The sequence below is a fragment of the Hemiscyllium ocellatum genome, chromosome 12 (assembly GCF_020745735.1).
Source record: "Hemiscyllium ocellatum isolate sHemOce1 chromosome 12, sHemOce1.pat.X.cur, whole genome shotgun sequence".
Lineage (NCBI taxonomy): Eukaryota > Metazoa > Chordata > Chondrichthyes > Orectolobiformes > Hemiscylliidae > Hemiscyllium > Hemiscyllium ocellatum.
In genome coordinates, this window is record NC_083412.1 from 75850607 (window position 1) to 75869430 (window position 18824).

An 18824-nucleotide genomic window follows, 5' to 3' on the forward strand; every position below is an offset into this window, starting at 1 on the left:
TTTATATTTCATTTTGCTTGTCTTGCTCATCACTTGCTGTACTTGCATATTAACATTTTGTTGTTTACCTACAGTGCTGTTATTCAGGAGCATTTATCTCATCACTGTTTGCAGGGCTTGGCTGTGAAATTGACTACTACTTTCCCATACGTTGCAACAGCCACAACTGAAAAGAAGTAATTTGTGGAAACGTAGGATTTCTGAGGAGGAGTAGACTATTTGCATATTCAAGCCTGCTCTGCATTTAATCAGATCATGGCTGACTAGATTGTGGTCTCAATTTCACTTTCCTGTCCATGTCCCTAAAGTCTCTTGTCAATCAAATCTAACTCTGTCTTCATGAGTTCACTGACCTAGCCTCCTCTGTTTTCTGGGAAAGGGAATTCCAAGTACTGAGACCAGATATTTCTCCTCAGCTCCAACTGAAAAGTGAGGCCTCTTAGTTTTAAGCTGTGCCCCCGGTTTGTCACCCCTACATGAGAAAGCAGCCTCTGTGTATCCACCCTCTCATGTCCTCTAAGGTGCTGTATGTTTTGGTGAAATAACTTATCATTTTCCTAATCTCTAATGGGTGTGGGCTGACCTATTTCATCACAAGATAAGCCCATCATCCCAGGAAGAGTGAATTTTTGTGAACTGCTTCTATTGTAATAAATCTGTTTCAAATAAGGAAACTAGAATTCCAGCAGTGGTCTCACCAAGGCCCTGTGCAGCTGCAGTAAAGCGTTCTTTCTTTGATATTCCATTCCCCTTGCCGTGTCAATCACTTTCTGTACTTGCAAACTAACATTTTGTCATTTGTGTACAGTAACAGATCCCTCCATATCACCAAAGTTCTACTGCAATCTCGCTCCATTTATAGTATCCTGCTTTCCTCTTCCAAAATGAACAAGTTCACATGTTATTCTCCATCGGATAAATTTTTGCCCACTCACTTAACCTGTGTACATGCCTTTGCAGACTCTTTACCTGTTCTTTTCAACTTGCTTTCTTCCTATCATGTTGTCATCAGCAAATTTATCTGCCATACATTCAGTCCCATCATCCAAGTCATTGATATAGATTCCAAGTAGTTGAGGTCCTAGCATTGGTAAGACTCTTGAACAAAGCACCTCACTATCCTCTGAAGTTCTTAGCCAATACTGTAGATATCAATAGCACAAAACAAGCTTCATCTGTAGTTTCCTCTTCATGTGGTAGTTCTTTATTAATTTACTAAGCAATAAACTCAAAACACCAGCTGCTTAATGAGATTCCATGTTACTGTGGGTTTGCTCTGCCATCTAACTCCCCACAACTTCCTGTGACTGATCAAGTCATGCTTCCTGATTGCAGCAGTAATAATCTTGAGGACTGTGGCTTTATACACCTTTCTGATCCTTGTCTCTTGACCTGTAATGTCTTAAATTAGGTCACCTGCTTGGGTTACCAATTCCACCGTGTCTATGAAAGACCACCTACATGTGGTTATACCTACTATCAGCAGGAAAGATGTTCCCAGGTGCATGCCAACAATGGGTGTGATTTCTATGGCATGGTAGGGCAGGAAGAAGTCACTCTCACATTCCTGAGAGGTTAGTGTCCACATCAGTTGTTGTAGTCAAAGCATCTAGACCACCAGTGACCTCCTGTTTTGTGCATATGTCTGTCTGTGTCCCTGATTTTCCCAGCAATAATATCCTTGGTCAGAATCTTTCTCCTGTCATAACCCTATCTTCCTGTGATACAGTTTAAAGCTCAAAGTGTCACTGCTCCTCACAAATGGCTACATTTGAACTCAAGAACAGATATAAGACATATTAAAACACAAAGGAAGGCCTTACATTATAGTATGACAGAAATATACACATATCAAAATGTTTTACAGCATTGATCCCTGTAGTATTATGTTCATTACAATTTGCCAGTATGAAAATGATCCATTTATCCTAGTGTCAATTTCCTGTTAGCTAACCAATCCTTTATCCATGCCACTCCCCACACCATGTGCTCTTATCTTTTGCAGTAACCTTTGCTGCAGCGTGCATTTGGAAATCCAGGTGCACTGCATCTACGTGATCCCTTTTATCCACTTTTCTTAACTTCCTCAAAGATCTGTAAAAAATTTGTTACATACAACTTTCCTTTCACTAAACCATGATTGTGCATTATGATTTTCTGACTGTCTTGCAATAAATTCCTTAATAATAGACATTAGTAATCTCCATTTGACAGAGGTTAGGCTAACTGGCCTATTATTTCGTGCCTTCTGTCTCCCTCATTTCTTTAATAAAGGTGTTGCATTCCCAGTCCACTGGGAGACTTCCAGATTATGACCAGTGCCTCTACTATTACTGCAGCTACTTCTTTTAAGGCAGTAGGATGCACAGGCTACTTTATCCTGGGAACATGTTGGCTTTAGGTCTCATAGTTTTCCTGGCACCTTTTTCCTTAATGTTGGTTATTGTCTTAGTTCCTCCCTCCCTTTTACCTCTTGATTCTCCATTTTCTTTAAGGAATTTTTTTAAGACTTCAAAAGTGAAGACAGAAGCAAATTATGTGCTCAGTGCCTTGTTTTCCATTACCAATTCCCCAAACTCTCACTCTCCAAGACTATCACTAGCTCGAGTTATTCTTTTTCTATTTAAATATTATAGAAACTTTTATGATCTATTTTACATCACTAACTAACATTTTCATATTCTCTTTTTATTTTAGTCATTCTTTGCTGGGTATTGTTAAAATCTGACCAATCTTCTGACCTACCAAAATCTTTACCGATTTGTGCAATGTTTCTTTCAATTTGACACTATTTGGTTAACTTTATTTAGCCACAGGTGATGCCTCCTTCCCAAAGAGTTAATTAGCTGGGATGAGCTTTAGAACTTACTGAGATAATGGAATAAACTGCATTGCATTCTGGAGAATTCAAACAGGACGTTCTATAACCAATTGCAAACTGCTTCAAAGAAGTGGACATATTGTTTTTAAATTTTTAAGTATATAAATAAAACCAATTCCGTGTATAAGACGTACAAGAACAACATTTTGCATTTGTATTTAAAGACTTATCAAAATACTCAAGAAAATTATTTCTATCTCAATGCTGGCAGAATGAGTGTTGCAGACATCGCCGAACAGGTTAATACACCCTGTACGTCAATACCAGGTCTCTGTCTTGGCAGAGTGGGACTTTGTAAACAATTCCACTCCCCACCCCCTGTCTTTTATCCTGAAGATGCTGACTCAAAAAAAAAGGTTCCCTTATGCAAACTTCTGATGGTAACTTGAAACTACCGTGGTATCAGTTGATTTTCTGGAAGTCTACCTTGCTACATGTAAAATGCTTCTTCTTCGGAGAACCAGATGCCCTGCAGATTCTTCAGAAAACTGGAAGTACAGTGGGTGCAGGATCATAGGGTGCTGGATTCGACAAGTGCAAACTGTGATTACAAAATTTGTACAGTTCCATAGATTTATCTGCAGGTGTAATTTCATATTCATAAGGGATATTAGATGTCATGTTAACTGATCTTACAGATTAATTGACGAAAATCTATTTTTCTGAAATTTATCCACAGTTTGAACAGTTTGGTTCAGATACAATGAGTCCTGCACTATTGGAAGATACTACATTCTGCAGCCTTCTAATGGGTGCATATGGAATGGGAAGTAGAACCCTTCTAAGTGATGAGGTTAAAGAAGATTTGATACAAGCTGTTACAAAATTGTGCCTCCATGAGCTGGTTCTGGCTGTGAAGCAGGTGATTTTATACATTCGAACCACTGTGGAGAACTTTAGTAAAGTGAGTATGATGCTTGTTACCAGGACAACAGAAAAAAAATTATAGTTTTATGCACAAATATCTGTTCCTTTAATGTTGAAATAATCTCTCTCAAGTATGATACACAGCTTAAAACCAAAACACAAAATATTCATTGTTAAATAATTCCAGTATTTTCTAGTTTACTTTCGGATTTCCAACATCCACGGTATTTTCCTTTTTTATATTACTCCTCGCCTACACTTTGCTTTGGAAAGTGGAATTCCTGTTTGTTCTGCTTATTCTGAAGCGAGTAATGTGATTCTAGATTTTAAGCCTCTACTATCAGAGTAAGGTTTGAATGAAGTGCTGGTTTATGTTGAAAGGTTGCAATGGGACAGTGTATCCTGTTTGGAATAAGTGTCATTTTGAGCTCAAAATGTTAACTCTGTCAATCCCCCCCATACATGTCACCAGAGCTGCTGAGTTTCTCCAGCATTTTCTATTTTTATTGCAGATTTCTAGCAATTACTGTATTTTGCTTTAATTCAATAAGAAGGCCTATTTGCTTCAGAGAAATATCTGAAATTTAACTCCCAAACTGCACCTCATTTATTCGCCTTGGCCATCAATTTGTGATGGAGTATTTATTGTACTTCTTCAGTTGTGAAGATGAATTGACCCTGAAGCATGAAAATATAATTTTTTAATCTACTTTTATGTGCTTACTGCCCTAGAGAATCCTCAACAGCCCCACCCACTGACCTGTCCAGAAATTTAACAACAAAGAGGAACTTGTAGAACAATGTCACTTGAATAGACAGAATCCCTACAGTGAAGAAAGAGGCCAGTGGGCCCATCGAGTCTGCATCAGGTGTCCAAAGAACATCCCACCCAGACCCCAACCTTAATCCTGTAACCCCACATTAACCATAGCTAATCCACCTATTCAACTCATGCTTGGACACTACGGGCAATGTAGCACTGCCAAACTACCTAACCTGCATATCTTTGGACTGTGGGAGGAAACCAGAGCACCTGGCACAAACCCAAACAGATGTGGAGAGAACATGCAAACTCCAAGGCTGGAGTTAAACCCATGTTCCTGACGACATAGGGCAGCAGTGCTGATCATTGAGCCATGTGCAGCAGTCAGTGTGCCGTGCTCTGTGATTTAAATGAGTACCAAGTGCAACCAGTCACTTTGACAGCGTATAGATCAGAGTGGTGCTGGAAAAGCACAGCAGGTCAGGCAGCATCCGAGGAGCAGGAAAATCAATGTTTTGGGCAAGCGCCCTTCATCAAACCACCAGAAACAGTTCTCCTTCCGGATCCTTCAGTCCACACTCGCAGCCATGTGCCGGAACCTAACCTCTCTACAGTCAGCCCTGCCTCAGCTGAGGGCCACACTTTCTCAGAACTACAAAGGACTCACTCGGTACTATACTCTAAGAAGAATTCATACTTCCTGATGAAGAGCTCTTGCCCGAAACGTCGATTTTCCTCCTCCCCGGGTGTTGCCTGACCTGCTGTGCAGTTCCAGCACCACTCTGATCTAAACTCTGGTTTCCAGCGTCTGCAGTCCTCACTTTTGCCCACTTTGACAGGGTAAGCACAGAAGATAATTTGTGAAGTTAGGGACCAGTTGGTTAAGGGTGTCAGTGTGTCAGATGGGTGAAACACCAGTTGGGTAGAGTGTCATTTAACTGAATGAGTAGGTCAAAGGTGTGTTAGTTCTGGCAAGAGTAGTTGGGGTTGTGCTTGACAGGTGTGGTGGGGGTATTACTGGGTCTGTGTGGAATCTGATCTGGGGTGGGGTGCAGACCAGGGGTTGGGGAGTGCCGTTCATGTCAGCGGATTGTCTGGTTCACTTGTAGGAAAGAATGTTGGGTCGGACTAAGGTCTTCTGTGTCAGGTTCTATAGTAGAGAGTGGTTATAAAGTCTAGGGTTGGATGGGGATGGGGTGTCAGTTGTCGGACCAGTTGGATTTGGTTGGGTCAGAAGCAGAGTGGGATTGGGTTGGGGGTCAGGAAAGTGTAGTTGGATTGGAGAATCTGGGTTCACTGGGGTTGGAGGGAAGTTGTGATTTGCTGTTCAGATTAATAGTTACCTGGGATTTTAATCCTCAGATTCTTTTCTGGGAAATTATTAACCTAAGCTGAGTCAGGACTTTTTTGGAGGACCCAGATGAATTGCCAACCAGAATCTTGAGTTTCACGGGTAATTCACAAGGAATCTGCTATGATGGGGTTTCTGGATGATCCTTATGCACAACTTTAACATGCCCTGCTATCAGAATACCTGGGCACTGTTAGTGTTGGTTCCAAATAAAACAGATTCAAAAAGTGTGGTGCTGGAAAAGCACAGCAGGTCAGGCAAGGCAGGATCCGAGGAGCAGGAGAGTCAACTTTGTGATTCTGATCTCCAGCTTCTGCAGTCCTCCCTTGCTCCAAATAAAACAGATCTTGTGTCGTATTTACATTGGCCTTACATCGGGGGGCAGCAATGCACTGTTTTAATCTGTTATATTGAGGATCATGTTTGAGAAATGTTGACCTGAATTCCATGTTCGTGAATGTTTTTTCTTTATTCGTTCATGGACCATGGGCATTGCTGGCCGGGCCCACATTTAATGCCCAGCCCTAATTGCCCAAAAGGCATTTAAAAATCAGCCACAACTCTGGTGTCACATGTAGGCTTGAACAGGTAAGGACACACTGGGTGAACTAGATAGGAATTTCCAACTTTAGATACGTCGTCACAATTTAAGTTAGCTCTTTTTAGTTCCAGACTTTTATTGGATTCAAACCTGCTATGGTGGTGTTCAAACCCACTTTGCCAGAACACTAGCCTTGTATTTCGGACAGGCCAGCCCAGTGACATTACCACTACACCATCAGCTCTTCACAAGCACATACTTCAGGTGACATCTCTTGACAGAAAACCAAGAACCCCTGGGATATTTTATCTGGCCTTACCTCTTGTTTTACCACAATCAGCAGGATCTTCTCTGGCCCTCAGCATGGTTGGCAGAAACAGAGAGTGATTTGTTACCATCTTGTGAATCATGGGCAGCAGGTTCAAACTTTGACCCAGGTCTTCATTCTCATACAATATTTGTATCAATTTATAAAGGGCTTCCATAAATGCCCAATCTCTAAAGCAGTACCTGCTATTATAAGAGAAGTAGTATATTTTTCAGACCCTTTTAGACACAATCCGATGGCAAATCCCGTACTGTGACATTTGGCACTTTTAGTTTAATAAGATATTTAATTCTTTCTTGCTCAGTATGATTAGAAATGTCCATTCACGGGATCACAATATTTTAGGACAGACAGAGTTATCCTCTCCATCATTTTCTTTCTATTTGTTTGTGAAACAATAGCAGCAAGCAATCTGAGCTGGATTTACTCACAGTAAAACATATCTTACACATTACATCACTCAATCCATATGTGTCTTAACTACCTAAGTTTTGGACAAGATGTTTAGTGGACTTGGAGGGTTTTAGTTTTAGTTGTTCCTAATGTTTTCTGCTCATTTCAGTTTTTAATGTTCTCATGTTGAAAACACCAAAATCAGTATACTTTGTTGGTAGTGCGGCTGATCTCATGTGCTTTCAATGTATTATTGTAAAGCTCCAGGAATATGTCAGTTACCTCAAATCTATGATCTTAAAACAGTATACTCCTGAAAGTGTTTTCTGCTTAACAATTTTGGTGATTGCGTTCTCAAAACCAGAAATTGCTGGAAAAGCTCAGCAGCTCTGGCAGCATCTGTGAAAAGAAATCCGATTTAACATTTTGGGTCTAGTGACCCTTCCTCAGAACTGATGGTGGCTAGGAAAAGATCAGTTTATAAGTAGAATATAGTGTGGGGAAGGGGGCGAGGGGTAAATGTTAGGTGAGGATAGAATCCAAAGAGAAAGAACAAAGGAGTACATTATGATCGTTCTGGGAGGGTGAATCACGGTTGATGGAGACTGTTCATGGCTAACATAAAAAGCTACATTTTCCTCGCTACCATCTGTTTTGAGGAAGGGTCACCAGACCAGAAGTATTAACTCTGATTTCTCTTCACAGATGCTGCCAGACCTGTTGAGCTTTTCCAGCAATTTCTATTTTTATTTCTGATTTACACCAGTACTTTCACTTTTTATTTGATGATTGCATTGATGACTGGGAACGAGGTGAAGAATTATTGCTACCTAATTTGTAATTCCTTGATGGAGATGACTTATTCTGGTGCTTTCTGACTTTTTTTTATTGTTTCAGATGAAAAGGGGCACTGGCTTAGAGCTGATTGGACTATTTATGGATCTTTTGAAATTGATGTTATGGAGATGTGAACAAATCGATGATACCATCGAGAGGAAGTTAATAAAAGAAGGGGAACCTGAGCTTTTCATGGACCTTGATCTTATCGTAGATGGAGAGATAAAGAAGGACCAGGTAACCCCTCAGACCCCTGTATTCTCTTTGTACTGAAAAGATTTGGTGTTCAGTCACAGTGCCTGTGGGTCACTGCTGTTGTTTATATGTTGCAGAGGCACAAATTAGCATCTCTGTGAGGTTGGTGCACTTTTTTCTGCATGTCTACATCTGAAGTCAAAAAGATTCCTTTGTTCATACTGTTTTTCTTGTCTACTGTCTCCCATTCACTCACTTGTTGATGATGGTGATGTTTTATTGGAGAGATTCAGGCTGGTTGTACTTCAGTATGTCACCAGAATGGCCATTACCCACCGTGTGAACTTTGGCAGTTTGGGCAGAATTTTCAAAGAATAGGGCAGGTGAATAAGCTTGCAATTTTGTGCTGCCACCCATCACAATGGTGCAGCACCACAGTCCTGACTCTGAGACAGTTACAGAGCAGCTGGCTCAGGTTACACCTGTCAAGTGGTGGATTTTTAATTAAAGCCTTCATCCCTTGCCAAGTGGGATTTCCAGTTGGCATCTGGCAGCCTATATGGCCTAGAACATATGTAGGCCTCCCCAACATGGTAGACTCAGGTGGGGCAATTGGACATGAAATCATAAGAGACCCAATCCCCTTCCTATGTCTACCAGGTAACAACAACTGCAGCTCCCAAAAGAACACAACAATATAACAATGATAAATACAAAAATAAGGAAAACTCATCTCTACTTTTCTCTCTCACATTGTCTCCCTTTAGTTCACTCTTTCTCTTTTTTCTATCTCTCTCTGTCTTTTTTCTCTCTCCCTTTCTTTTCTCTGTATCTCTTTGTTTTTCTCTTCCCCCTTCCTTTTTCTCTCCTCTTTCTGTTTCCCCACCACAATCACCACTACTTTGACACATCACTGTCTCAGCTGGTAGGCCTGTTAATATGTGAGTGATGCAGAGCCTCCTGTTTATTCTCCAGCTTTAGGAGCCCACAGGTCAGCAATTTGGCACCCTGGCCTTTAACTAATCACTCTTCTAAACTTGGTTGGTCAGTCCATCAGAAATGTGCCATATGGAATCACAACTCATTCCTAGATTCATTGTGATTCACACACTTGGAATGAATATTCAACTCTTGTTGATAGCAGAGTTGAAAATGTGTTGCTGGAAAAGCGCAGCAGGTCAGGCAGCATCCAAGGAGCAGGAGAATCGACGTTTTGGGCATGAGCCCTTCTTCAGGAATGAGGAGAGTGTGCCAAGCAGGCTAAGATAAAAGGTAGGGAGGAGGGACTTGGGGGAGGGGCGTTAGAAATGCAATAGGTGGAAGGAGGTTAAGGTGAGAGTGATAGGCTGGAGTGGGGGTGGGGGCGGAGAGGTCAGGAAGAAGATTTCAGGTTAGGAAGGTGGTGCTGAGTTCGAGGGTTGGAACTGAGACAAGGTGGGGGGAGGGGAGATGAGGAAACTGGAGAAATCTGAGTTCATCCCAACTGGTTGGAGGGTTCCTAGGCAGAAGATGAGGCGCTCTTCCTCCAGTCGTTGTGTTGCTATGGTCTGGCGATGGAGGAGTCCAAGGACCTGCATGTCCTTGGTGGAGTGGGAGGGGGAGTTGAAGTGTTGAGCCACGAGATGGTTGGGTTGGTTGGTCAGGATGTCCCAGAGGTGTTCTAGGAATCCGCCTCTACCATAAGGGATGAACTCAGATTTCTCGAGTTTCCTCATTTCCCCTCCCCCCACCTTGTCTCAGTCCCAACCAGCACCACCTTCCTAACCTGCAATCTTCTTTCTGACCTCTCCTCCCCCAGCCTCACTCCAGCCTATCACCCTCACCTTAACCTCCTTCCACCTATTGCATTTCCAATGCCCCTCCCCCAAGTCCCTCCTCCCTACCTTTTATCTTAGCCTGCTTGGCACACTCTCCTCATTCCTGAAGAAGGGCTCATGCCCGAAATGTCGATTCTCCTGCTCCTTGGATGCTGCCTGACCTGCTGCACTTTTCCAGCAACACATTTTCAGCTCTGATCTCCAGCATCTGCAGTCCTCACCTTTCTCTTGTTGATATCAGTTGGTCCTGATGTTGTACTCATTTGGCATTCAAAAGCATGTAGGACTTACTAGTTGATCAGCTGGAAACTTTGTTTAATTTATTTTCCCATTACCCAATTCAGGGATTCTGGGCCCAATGCTTCTGTTTTCTTTTCCTGGCGAAGGTAGATTTAACTGCACAAACTTGATGATAAAACATAAGACTTTATTGTTGTGAGACAAGGGACGAAATGGATTCTTGAGCCTACTTTCGTACGACACAAATGTGTCTACATGAAAGCTAGAGAACATTGAGTGTTTATTTTCTCTTGTTGGCATGCTGCAGCGACATCGGGTTGGAGGTGAGGTCCTTAGATTTTACAGTGCTGGATAACATCATGGGGAATTCAATATTTAACATTATTACTAATTTTATAAGTCAGAAAGCCAGTTTAGTTTTCTGAAAGAGTTTTTGGAAAAGGCTGATATTTCTGGGATGTAGTCAGAACCCAGTTTTGAACTTGAAAAGATTGATTCTTAAAATTTGAGATGGAATAATTTCTATCTTTTCCTTTCAAGAGCTAACTTAATGATGTGTATTTGCAGGAGTTTTATCCCTATTGTAATTTTCACTGTTTATGTTGTACGTTTTATGCTCCACTGTTAATTTCAGGTCCTGGAAAGCATGTTATTGGCCATTTTTAAACACCCAACATTGGAACAGTGGTTCTTGGCTTTGGAATTAAAGACCGCAATACCACACAGCCTAAACCCTGTCAGTTTCAAGATGCTGTCGGCCCACCTTACTTCTAAAACCCTGAGCCTACTCCAACATAGTGCCCCTTCATTGCATCGACTTGGCCACATGGATGGAGTAGCGACTTATTTTAAAGCTATCACTGAAGCTGCATTCAAAGAACTTGAAAGGAAAAAGACAACTGAGGAGAATTCAACCGTGAGTGACAAGAAGTCCTTACCTTTTGAAGGTCTGGAGATATTCCATGGCTATATAGATACAACTCAGCTCAAAGAACTTGTGGCATCCATGTTGGAACTCCCAGAAAAATGTTTAGCCATCCAGTGTAAACCTGAGAATGGTTGTGGTGGGAGAATACAATTAACCATGTATGGGAAAACATTGGTCCAAATTCTCACAGAAAATAACCAGGATGCTCCAGGCAGAGGTGATCTGGTGCTATCGTGTAACCATTTCAATGCTTTAGGTACACTCCTGCAGTCTTCACGCAGTGAAGAGTTGGAGAAGGTCCTTCTTGGAGTCCTGAAGAAAGAGCCACTCTTTTCACAACTTGTGAAACCAGATGTTTTTGTTCATTGCTTGAATCGCATGACTGAAACTTCCCTCTCGATTTGTGAGATACTCATTCAACGTAGCAGCACTTATCTTTTACAGTTTGAACTTTGGTGCTTAGTTGCAGGGAGAATGAAATATCTGCGAAGCAATATGGCTGTTTATCTTTCACTGTTTAACACGTATCTACAGTGCCAAGGAAAAAGTGGTTATGCCCGACCAAAGAATGGTGATTAACATTTTAATATATATTCTTCTTGTACTTGTCTAATTCTTTCAATTCCATTTTTCTTATTTTGGGGAAACACATTAAAATAGATCATTTGTTACCATGAACATGCCACAATTGGAATGTTTTATTTGTTAATGTCAATAAATTGTTGCTGCAACAACTAGGCTTTTGACATTTCTCTTAATATATAGATGGGTTAACTTTTTAAGGCCCTTTAGCCCCTGTCAAATGGCTGTAAATTGGGGTGAATGGGACATACATTATTCTGAAAATTCTGCAATAATTTCCATGGTTTCTTGTCAGTGAGGCATGTTGATGTGGACTATCCATTGGATTATCTAAAACTAATTACAAACGTACACACAAGAGCAAGGTTCCTTGCCCTTCACACCTGCTGATTGTGGCTGACCTGACTTTCACCTCAACTCTTCATTCCTGCATATTCCCAATAATCATTCAACCCTTATTCATCTGCATCCACTGCCTCTTGAGGAACAGACTTCCAAAGATTCTCACCCTCCTCATCTCTGTTTTAATGTTGTCCTTGACAGGGAGAAAGTAAATTTTCAATGATAAACATGTTTTAAAATGTTCAGCTAAAAGAAGAAATGACTTTTCAATAGAAATGTACCCAGATGAACTTTTGTTGTAACTCAGTTGTTAGAGGAAGTGTTTCCTATACAGAAGTAACAGAATGAAGATTTGAAACAGACCAAATGTTGGAAAATGGGATTAGATTAGTTTGGTAGCTGATTTTGACCTGTGCAGACTTGATAGACTGAAGGGTGTTTTTCTGTTCTGTAGCCCTCTGTGACAACGCCTGTGATCACCTATTGAATTGCCATCTTTGTGATATGCCTAGTACGACCAAGTAATTCAATTAACATTTTTGCAATGTCTAAAGATGACATTTTGTCCTAATTCAGTCCTTGCAGATGTCCTGATGTTTATTAAAGAAACCATGTGGAAGAGACTTGTAAGCTCTATTGCATCAGACGATCCACCCAATGAAGTTGATTTGCAAATGCAAGTACTTTCCAAATTAGTGAAATCATTGTCATCACACAACGATGTGTTATCTATAATGGAACAATTACCTGCAATGTTGGAGAAAACAGCCAGTTCTTCAAGGTAGATTCTTCATTTGCTTTGAATGTCATTTCCATAGTGTCTTTAATGGAGAATAGTTTGTCAAGGTGTTCCACACCAATGTAAGAAAACAACACTGAAGCAAAGGAGGAGTTAGTGGAAAGGGTGTCCAAATTCTTGAGTAGGAAAATGGACATTAAGGAGGCCCATTAAACAAAGGGAGAGGTTTGTATATAAGGTGTGCATATAGGGTATTTAGAACATGGAAATCCAGTGACTTAGCTGCACGAGTTCAAATGTTCTTGTCAGTGGATTATGTTTCTCAATAGGACTGAATTTTCTGTTTTTTTGCAGAAGTGGGAGAGAAATGAGCATTTTTAATATAATTTTGTGTCAATCTGTAAATGATTCCAAACCAAACTGTGGGTTCTGAGCAGCTATGGTTTTCATCTCATGAAACCTTGAAAGGAAGAATGATAAACTACACTTATGTAGCAACTTGCTAATGCCTCAAAACACTTCAAAGCCAATCAAATACTTCTGAAGCCTGGTTTCTGTTGTGTGCTGAGCAATAAACTGCTGAACTTTTGAACATGGCAAGTTCGCTCAGATGAAGAAAATAATAGTTAATTTATTTTAGATGTCAGTTGAGGGAAAACTATTGACCGGGACACTATAAGAACTCCCTTCATCATCTTCAGTATAGTGCCATGGGATCTGCTGTGTCCCCTGCAAAGGTCCGTAGTTTAATATTTCAGCTGAAAAACAACACTGCCTCAAGTGCAATGTTCTTTCAATGCCAGCAATAAATAAGTTCATCAATCCATGGCATGGAATTCAAGCACATAGACATTCAACTTAGAAATAAAAGTAGTGCCAATTCAGCCAGTTGCGGACTCGAGGCTAAGATGTCTTTATTCCAGGACTACATTTATAAATGTTATGGTTTTTCTCCAACTCTATTGTATGACTCATAAATTTACAAGTTTGTTAATCATACAATATTTAGCATTAGTGTTCAGTGCATTTTTGTGAACTACGAAGGTTTTGATGTTAAGCTACAACATTTTTAGCATCTAATCAGTCTTCAAGTTTCGTTTCTAACTTGTATTTTTAGTAAGATAACAGAGTCTGTAAAATTGAGTCATTTAATTGCAGATGGATTTTGGCAGATGCAGTCTGCACTGCGTTGGAACATAATCCTGAAGACCTACGATCATGGAGAAAATCCATGTTAAAGGCCTGTCTCCGATGGGTAGCTGCCACCTATAGCAACAGCAAGGATCAGGAGGAAAGCATGCAGGAGACTGAAACAGCAATGCTGGGCAGGTTACAGGAGCTGGTAGTAAGTGTCACAATTATAGCTTCATTTGAATTCAATCATGGTCCACTGCTAGAAACAAAGTTGTTTCCATTTTATTATACAACATAAAACATTACAACACAATGCAGGCCTTTCGGCCCTTGGTGTTGCACCGACCTGTGAAACCAATCTGAAGCCTATCTAACCTACACTATTCAATTTTCATCCATATGTTTATCCAATGACCATTTAAATGCCCTTAAAGTTGGCGAGTCTAGTTCTGTTGTAGGCAGTGCGTTCCATGCCTCTGCTACTCTCTGAGTAAGGAAACTACCTCTGACATCTCTCCTATATCTATCACCCATCAATTTAAAGCTATGTCCCTCATGCTAGCCATCACTATCCATGGAAAAAGGCTCTCCCTGTCCACCCTATCAAACCCTCTGATTATCTTGTATGTCTTAATTAAGTCACTTTCCAACTTCTTTTCTCTAACAAAAACAGCTGCAAGTCCCTCAGCCTTTCCTCATAAGAACTTCCCTACATAACAGGCAACATCCTGGTAAATCTCCTCCGAACCCTTTCCAAAGCTTCCACAACCTTCCTATAATGCAGTGACCAGACATGTACACAGTACACCAAATGCGGCCGCACCAGAGTTTTGTACAGCTGCAGCATGACCTCATGGTTCTGAAACTCAATCCCTCTACCAATAAAAGCTAACACACCGTATGCCTTCTTAACAACCCTATCAACCTGGGTGGCAACTTTCAAGGATCTGTGTACATAGACACCGAGATCTCTTTGCTCATCCATAATACCAAGAATCTTACCATTAGCCCAGTACTCTTTATTCCTGCTATTCTTTCCAAAGTGAATCATCTCATACTTTTCCACATTAAACTCCATTTGCCACCTCTCAGCCCAGCTCTGCAGCTTATCTATGTCCTTCTGTAACCTACAACATCCTTCATTACTATCCACAACTCTACTGACCTTAATGTCATCAGCAAATGTACTAACCCATCCTTCTATGACCTCATCCAGGTCATTTATATAAATGAAAAACACCAGTGGACCCAAAACAGATCCTTGCAGTATACCATTAGTAACTGAACTCCAGGATGAATATTTCCATCAACCACCACCCTCTCTCTTCTTTCAGCTCGCCAATTTCTGATCCAGAATGCTAAATTACCTTCAATTCCATGCCTTCATATTTTGTTCAATAGCCTACCTTGGGGAACCTGATCAAATGCCTTACTGAAATTCTGTTGTGTTTGCAGGTTTCAATTGGCGAGGTTGACTCAGATGAATGGAACAACTTTTTAAAGAAAGGACTAAAGTAAGTTAAAGTACAAATTATTTTTAATGATATCTACACAGAAGAATGTCTTGAAAATGAAATCCTTTTTACAATTAAATAGTACACTTGTGATACAGCATGTTGTTAGCTCCCAGTATCTAATTGTCTTTTGAGAGAATGCTAAGTGAACATGTGTATATTTATGTTTTCGTTGCATATTTGTGTATATGTATAAAAACGGTAATTGGATATTCAATGCTTGGCCTATTTGACAATACCTAATTATAAGCACTGTATCAGTAAATGGCTGACAAAAATAGCTTGCCTACTTGTTCACTTGAAGGAATGGTGCTATCAAACTTTTTTTTAATAAATATTTTTATTGGAAATTTATCATTTTCACAAGTTTACAAAAATAAACAAAACTCTCAAGTACAAACATTGATATATAATTAAATCTTAAATAAATAATAACCAAAATTTAACAAAAGAAAAATACCGAGAGAAAAAAACAAAACTCGACTAACTAGTAGTCTAACCTACAGCTAACCAGAGTGTATAATTAAGTCTCTTATATTATTCAAATAAGAGAAAGAAAAAAAACAACGGATAACACAGAAATTGGATAGTGAGATACATGCTCGGAATGTGTTAACATCAAATGTAACAAAACCCATATTCGTGCGGGATTCCTCTCCCAAGGGGCCCCGGACCAGCCAGGTTCGCAATCTCAATTAAATAAAAGCCCTTGTTAAGATAGTCAAAATATATGTATTTATATAATTCAAGAAGGGCTGCCATATTTTATGAAATAATTCGGTCTTTCGGTGCACCATATTTGTAAGGAAGTCAAGAGGAATACATTCCATAATTAATCTGTGCCAATTTGAAAGTCCAGGGGGGCCCTCAGCCACTCAGTTTACCAAAATATTTTTCTTTGCACAGAAAGAGAGAATACAAAATAATCTCTTTCCGTGTATATCCAGGGAGGGTAAGTTCGAAAAGCCCAAAACGAGAGATACAGGGTCCACTTTAATTTCCATTCCTAAAATTTCTGTCAGGTTACTTGCTACTTTAGTCCAGTATCTACGGATCTTATGACAGATCCATAGGCAATGTACAAGAGTGCACACCTCAATTTTACATTTGGGACACATTGGAGATACTCCTGCCTTAAATTTTGCCAATCGATCCGGTGCTGTATGGGCCCTATGAAGTATCTTCAGCTGGATAGCCTGAGTTCTGTTGCAGATGGTGATTCTTTTGGCGTTTCCCCAAATGTCATTCCACGTTTCTGTAGAGATTTCTAGTCCCAGATCCTGATCCCATGTTTTAAGCAGATTGTCCATATCTCCCGATACGGCATCCTGCAGTAAATGGTAAATAGTACTGATGGAAGATACCCCCATTGGTCGTAGCACTCTACATTCTATATCTGATTTATAAAGACTATCTAATAGCGTAGTCTTCTTCTGTATATAATCTCGTATTTGGAAGTATCGAAAGAAGTCTCCATTAGGTAATACGAATTTCTGACGCAGCTGTTCAAAAGACATCTGGATCCCTTCTTTAAATAGGTCCCCTAAATATGAGATACCCCTGGATCTCCAGAGTTTAAAAGTGGCATCTGTAAACCCTGGCTGAAATCCCCATTCCTAATGAAGGGCTTATGCCCGAAACGTCGAATTTCCTGTTCCTTGGATGCTGCCTGACCTGTTGCGCTTTTCCAGCAACACATTTTCAGCTCTGATCTCCAGCATCTGCAGACCTCACTTTCTCTTTGAAATCCCCATGCACCCACTATCGGAGCATAGGGGGATGTTTTATGTGAGTTGCCCTCTTTTGCCGCATTATATTTCAAACTTTAATTGTGTTTAGTGTTATAGGGTTTTTACAGTGATCCGTAATGATTTTCCTCTTGTCTGAAAATAAAATAAGTGGGCATTTTACTTGAGAAGCCTCGATGTCCAGCCAGATTGATTGCGGGTCAGACAAGACCCAATCGGCTATGTAACTTAATAGGGAACTTAACTGATATTTCCTAAAATCTGGGAAATCCAATCCTCCCCTTGCCTATGGAAGCTGTAGCTTCTTCAGCTTAATGAGGGGCTGTCTATAATTCCTGATAAAGGAACCCAACCAGCCATATAATTTACGTAGTGCCAGCCTCGGCAGCATCACCGGAAGCATTCTCATAGGGTGTAGGAGACGGGGCAGGACATTCATTTTAATTAGTGCTATTCTACCCAGCCAGGAAATTGGAAGGTCTCCCCATTGCTGGAGATCCTGCCTTATCCTTTCCAATAAATGCACAAAGTTAGCTTTGTATAACTGACCAAATACTGAGGCAATAAAAATGCCTAAATATAAGAAACTCTCCAGGGACCACCGAAAGGGAAAGTGGGATCCGTCCACTAAGTGGGGTATCATATCAAGGCCACCCATTGGCATAGCCTCGTATAGCTTCTGCTAGTGGTTCAAGTATTAGCGTAAATAGCAATGCCGAGAGAGAACATCCCTGACGGCAGCCCCTATCCACACTGAAGCTATCTGAACCTAATCCATTGGTAACCACAACTGCTTTGGGATCACTATACAATGTTGAGACCCATTTGGTAAACACCTTTCCAACGCCAAACCTTTCCAATGTGTAAAACAAATATGACCATTCAACCCTATCGAATTCCTTTTCCGCGTCTAATGAGACTACTACTCATGGTATCTTTCCCTGATGGCAGACTTGAATCATATTCAAAACCCTTCTAATATTATTGGATGATCTACGGCCCTTAATAAACCCCGTCTGATCCTCCTTTATGATATGTGGCAATACCCTTTTTAGTCTCAATGCTAATGTTTTAGAAAGAATTTTAAAATCAACATTTAGCAAGGATATTGGTCTGTATGACGCGCAATCTTCTGGGTCCTTTCCTTTTTTAAGGATAAGAGAGATATTTGCCTCTTTCAACGAAGGCGGGAGACAGCCCTGACTGTATGCGTAGTTATACATGTCCATAAGTGGACCAGCCAATATTCCTGTAAATTCTTTATAGAATTCAGCTTTGAAAGCCATCTGGGTCGGATGCCTTACCGCTCTGAAGTTGCCTGATTGCGTCAAGTACTTCTTGGAGTGTTAGGGGAGCATTTAAGACCGATACCTGTTCCGGAGTTAGGTCCGGAAAGGTCAAATTTTTTAAAAATGATTGCATCCTCCTAGTCCTATCTTCACAACCCTGCGATTTATATAAATCAGAATAAAATTTTCTAAAGATTGCGTTAATCCTTTTATGATCATGAGTCAAAATACCCAGTACTTTCCTTGATGGACGTGATAGCTTGAGGGGCCTTTTTTTCCTTTGCAAGAAATGCTAAGTATCTACCTGGTTTGTTGCCAAATTCATATGACCTTTT

General features: G+C 40.5%; 1 protein-coding gene across 3 annotated transcripts in view; it reads left to right on the top strand.

Moving 5' to 3' along the window:
- The window catches only part of urb1 (URB1 ribosome biogenesis homolog), a 121438-nt gene that overhangs the window by 50519 nt on the left and 52095 nt on the right, over positions 1-18824 (top strand). For all 3 annotated transcript variants that reach the window (XM_060833717.1, XM_060833718.1, XM_060833719.1), the window contains 6 exons: positions 3561-3785; positions 8022-8198; positions 10848-11712; positions 12642-12846; positions 13963-14149; positions 15394-15452. In XM_060833717.1, coding sequence (XP_060689700.1) covers positions 3561-3785; positions 8022-8198; positions 10848-11712; positions 12642-12846; positions 13963-14149; positions 15394-15452 — 1718 coding nt within the window. The remainder of the gene's footprint in view (positions 1-3560; positions 3786-8021; positions 8199-10847; positions 11713-12641; positions 12847-13962; positions 14150-15393; positions 15453-18824) is intronic.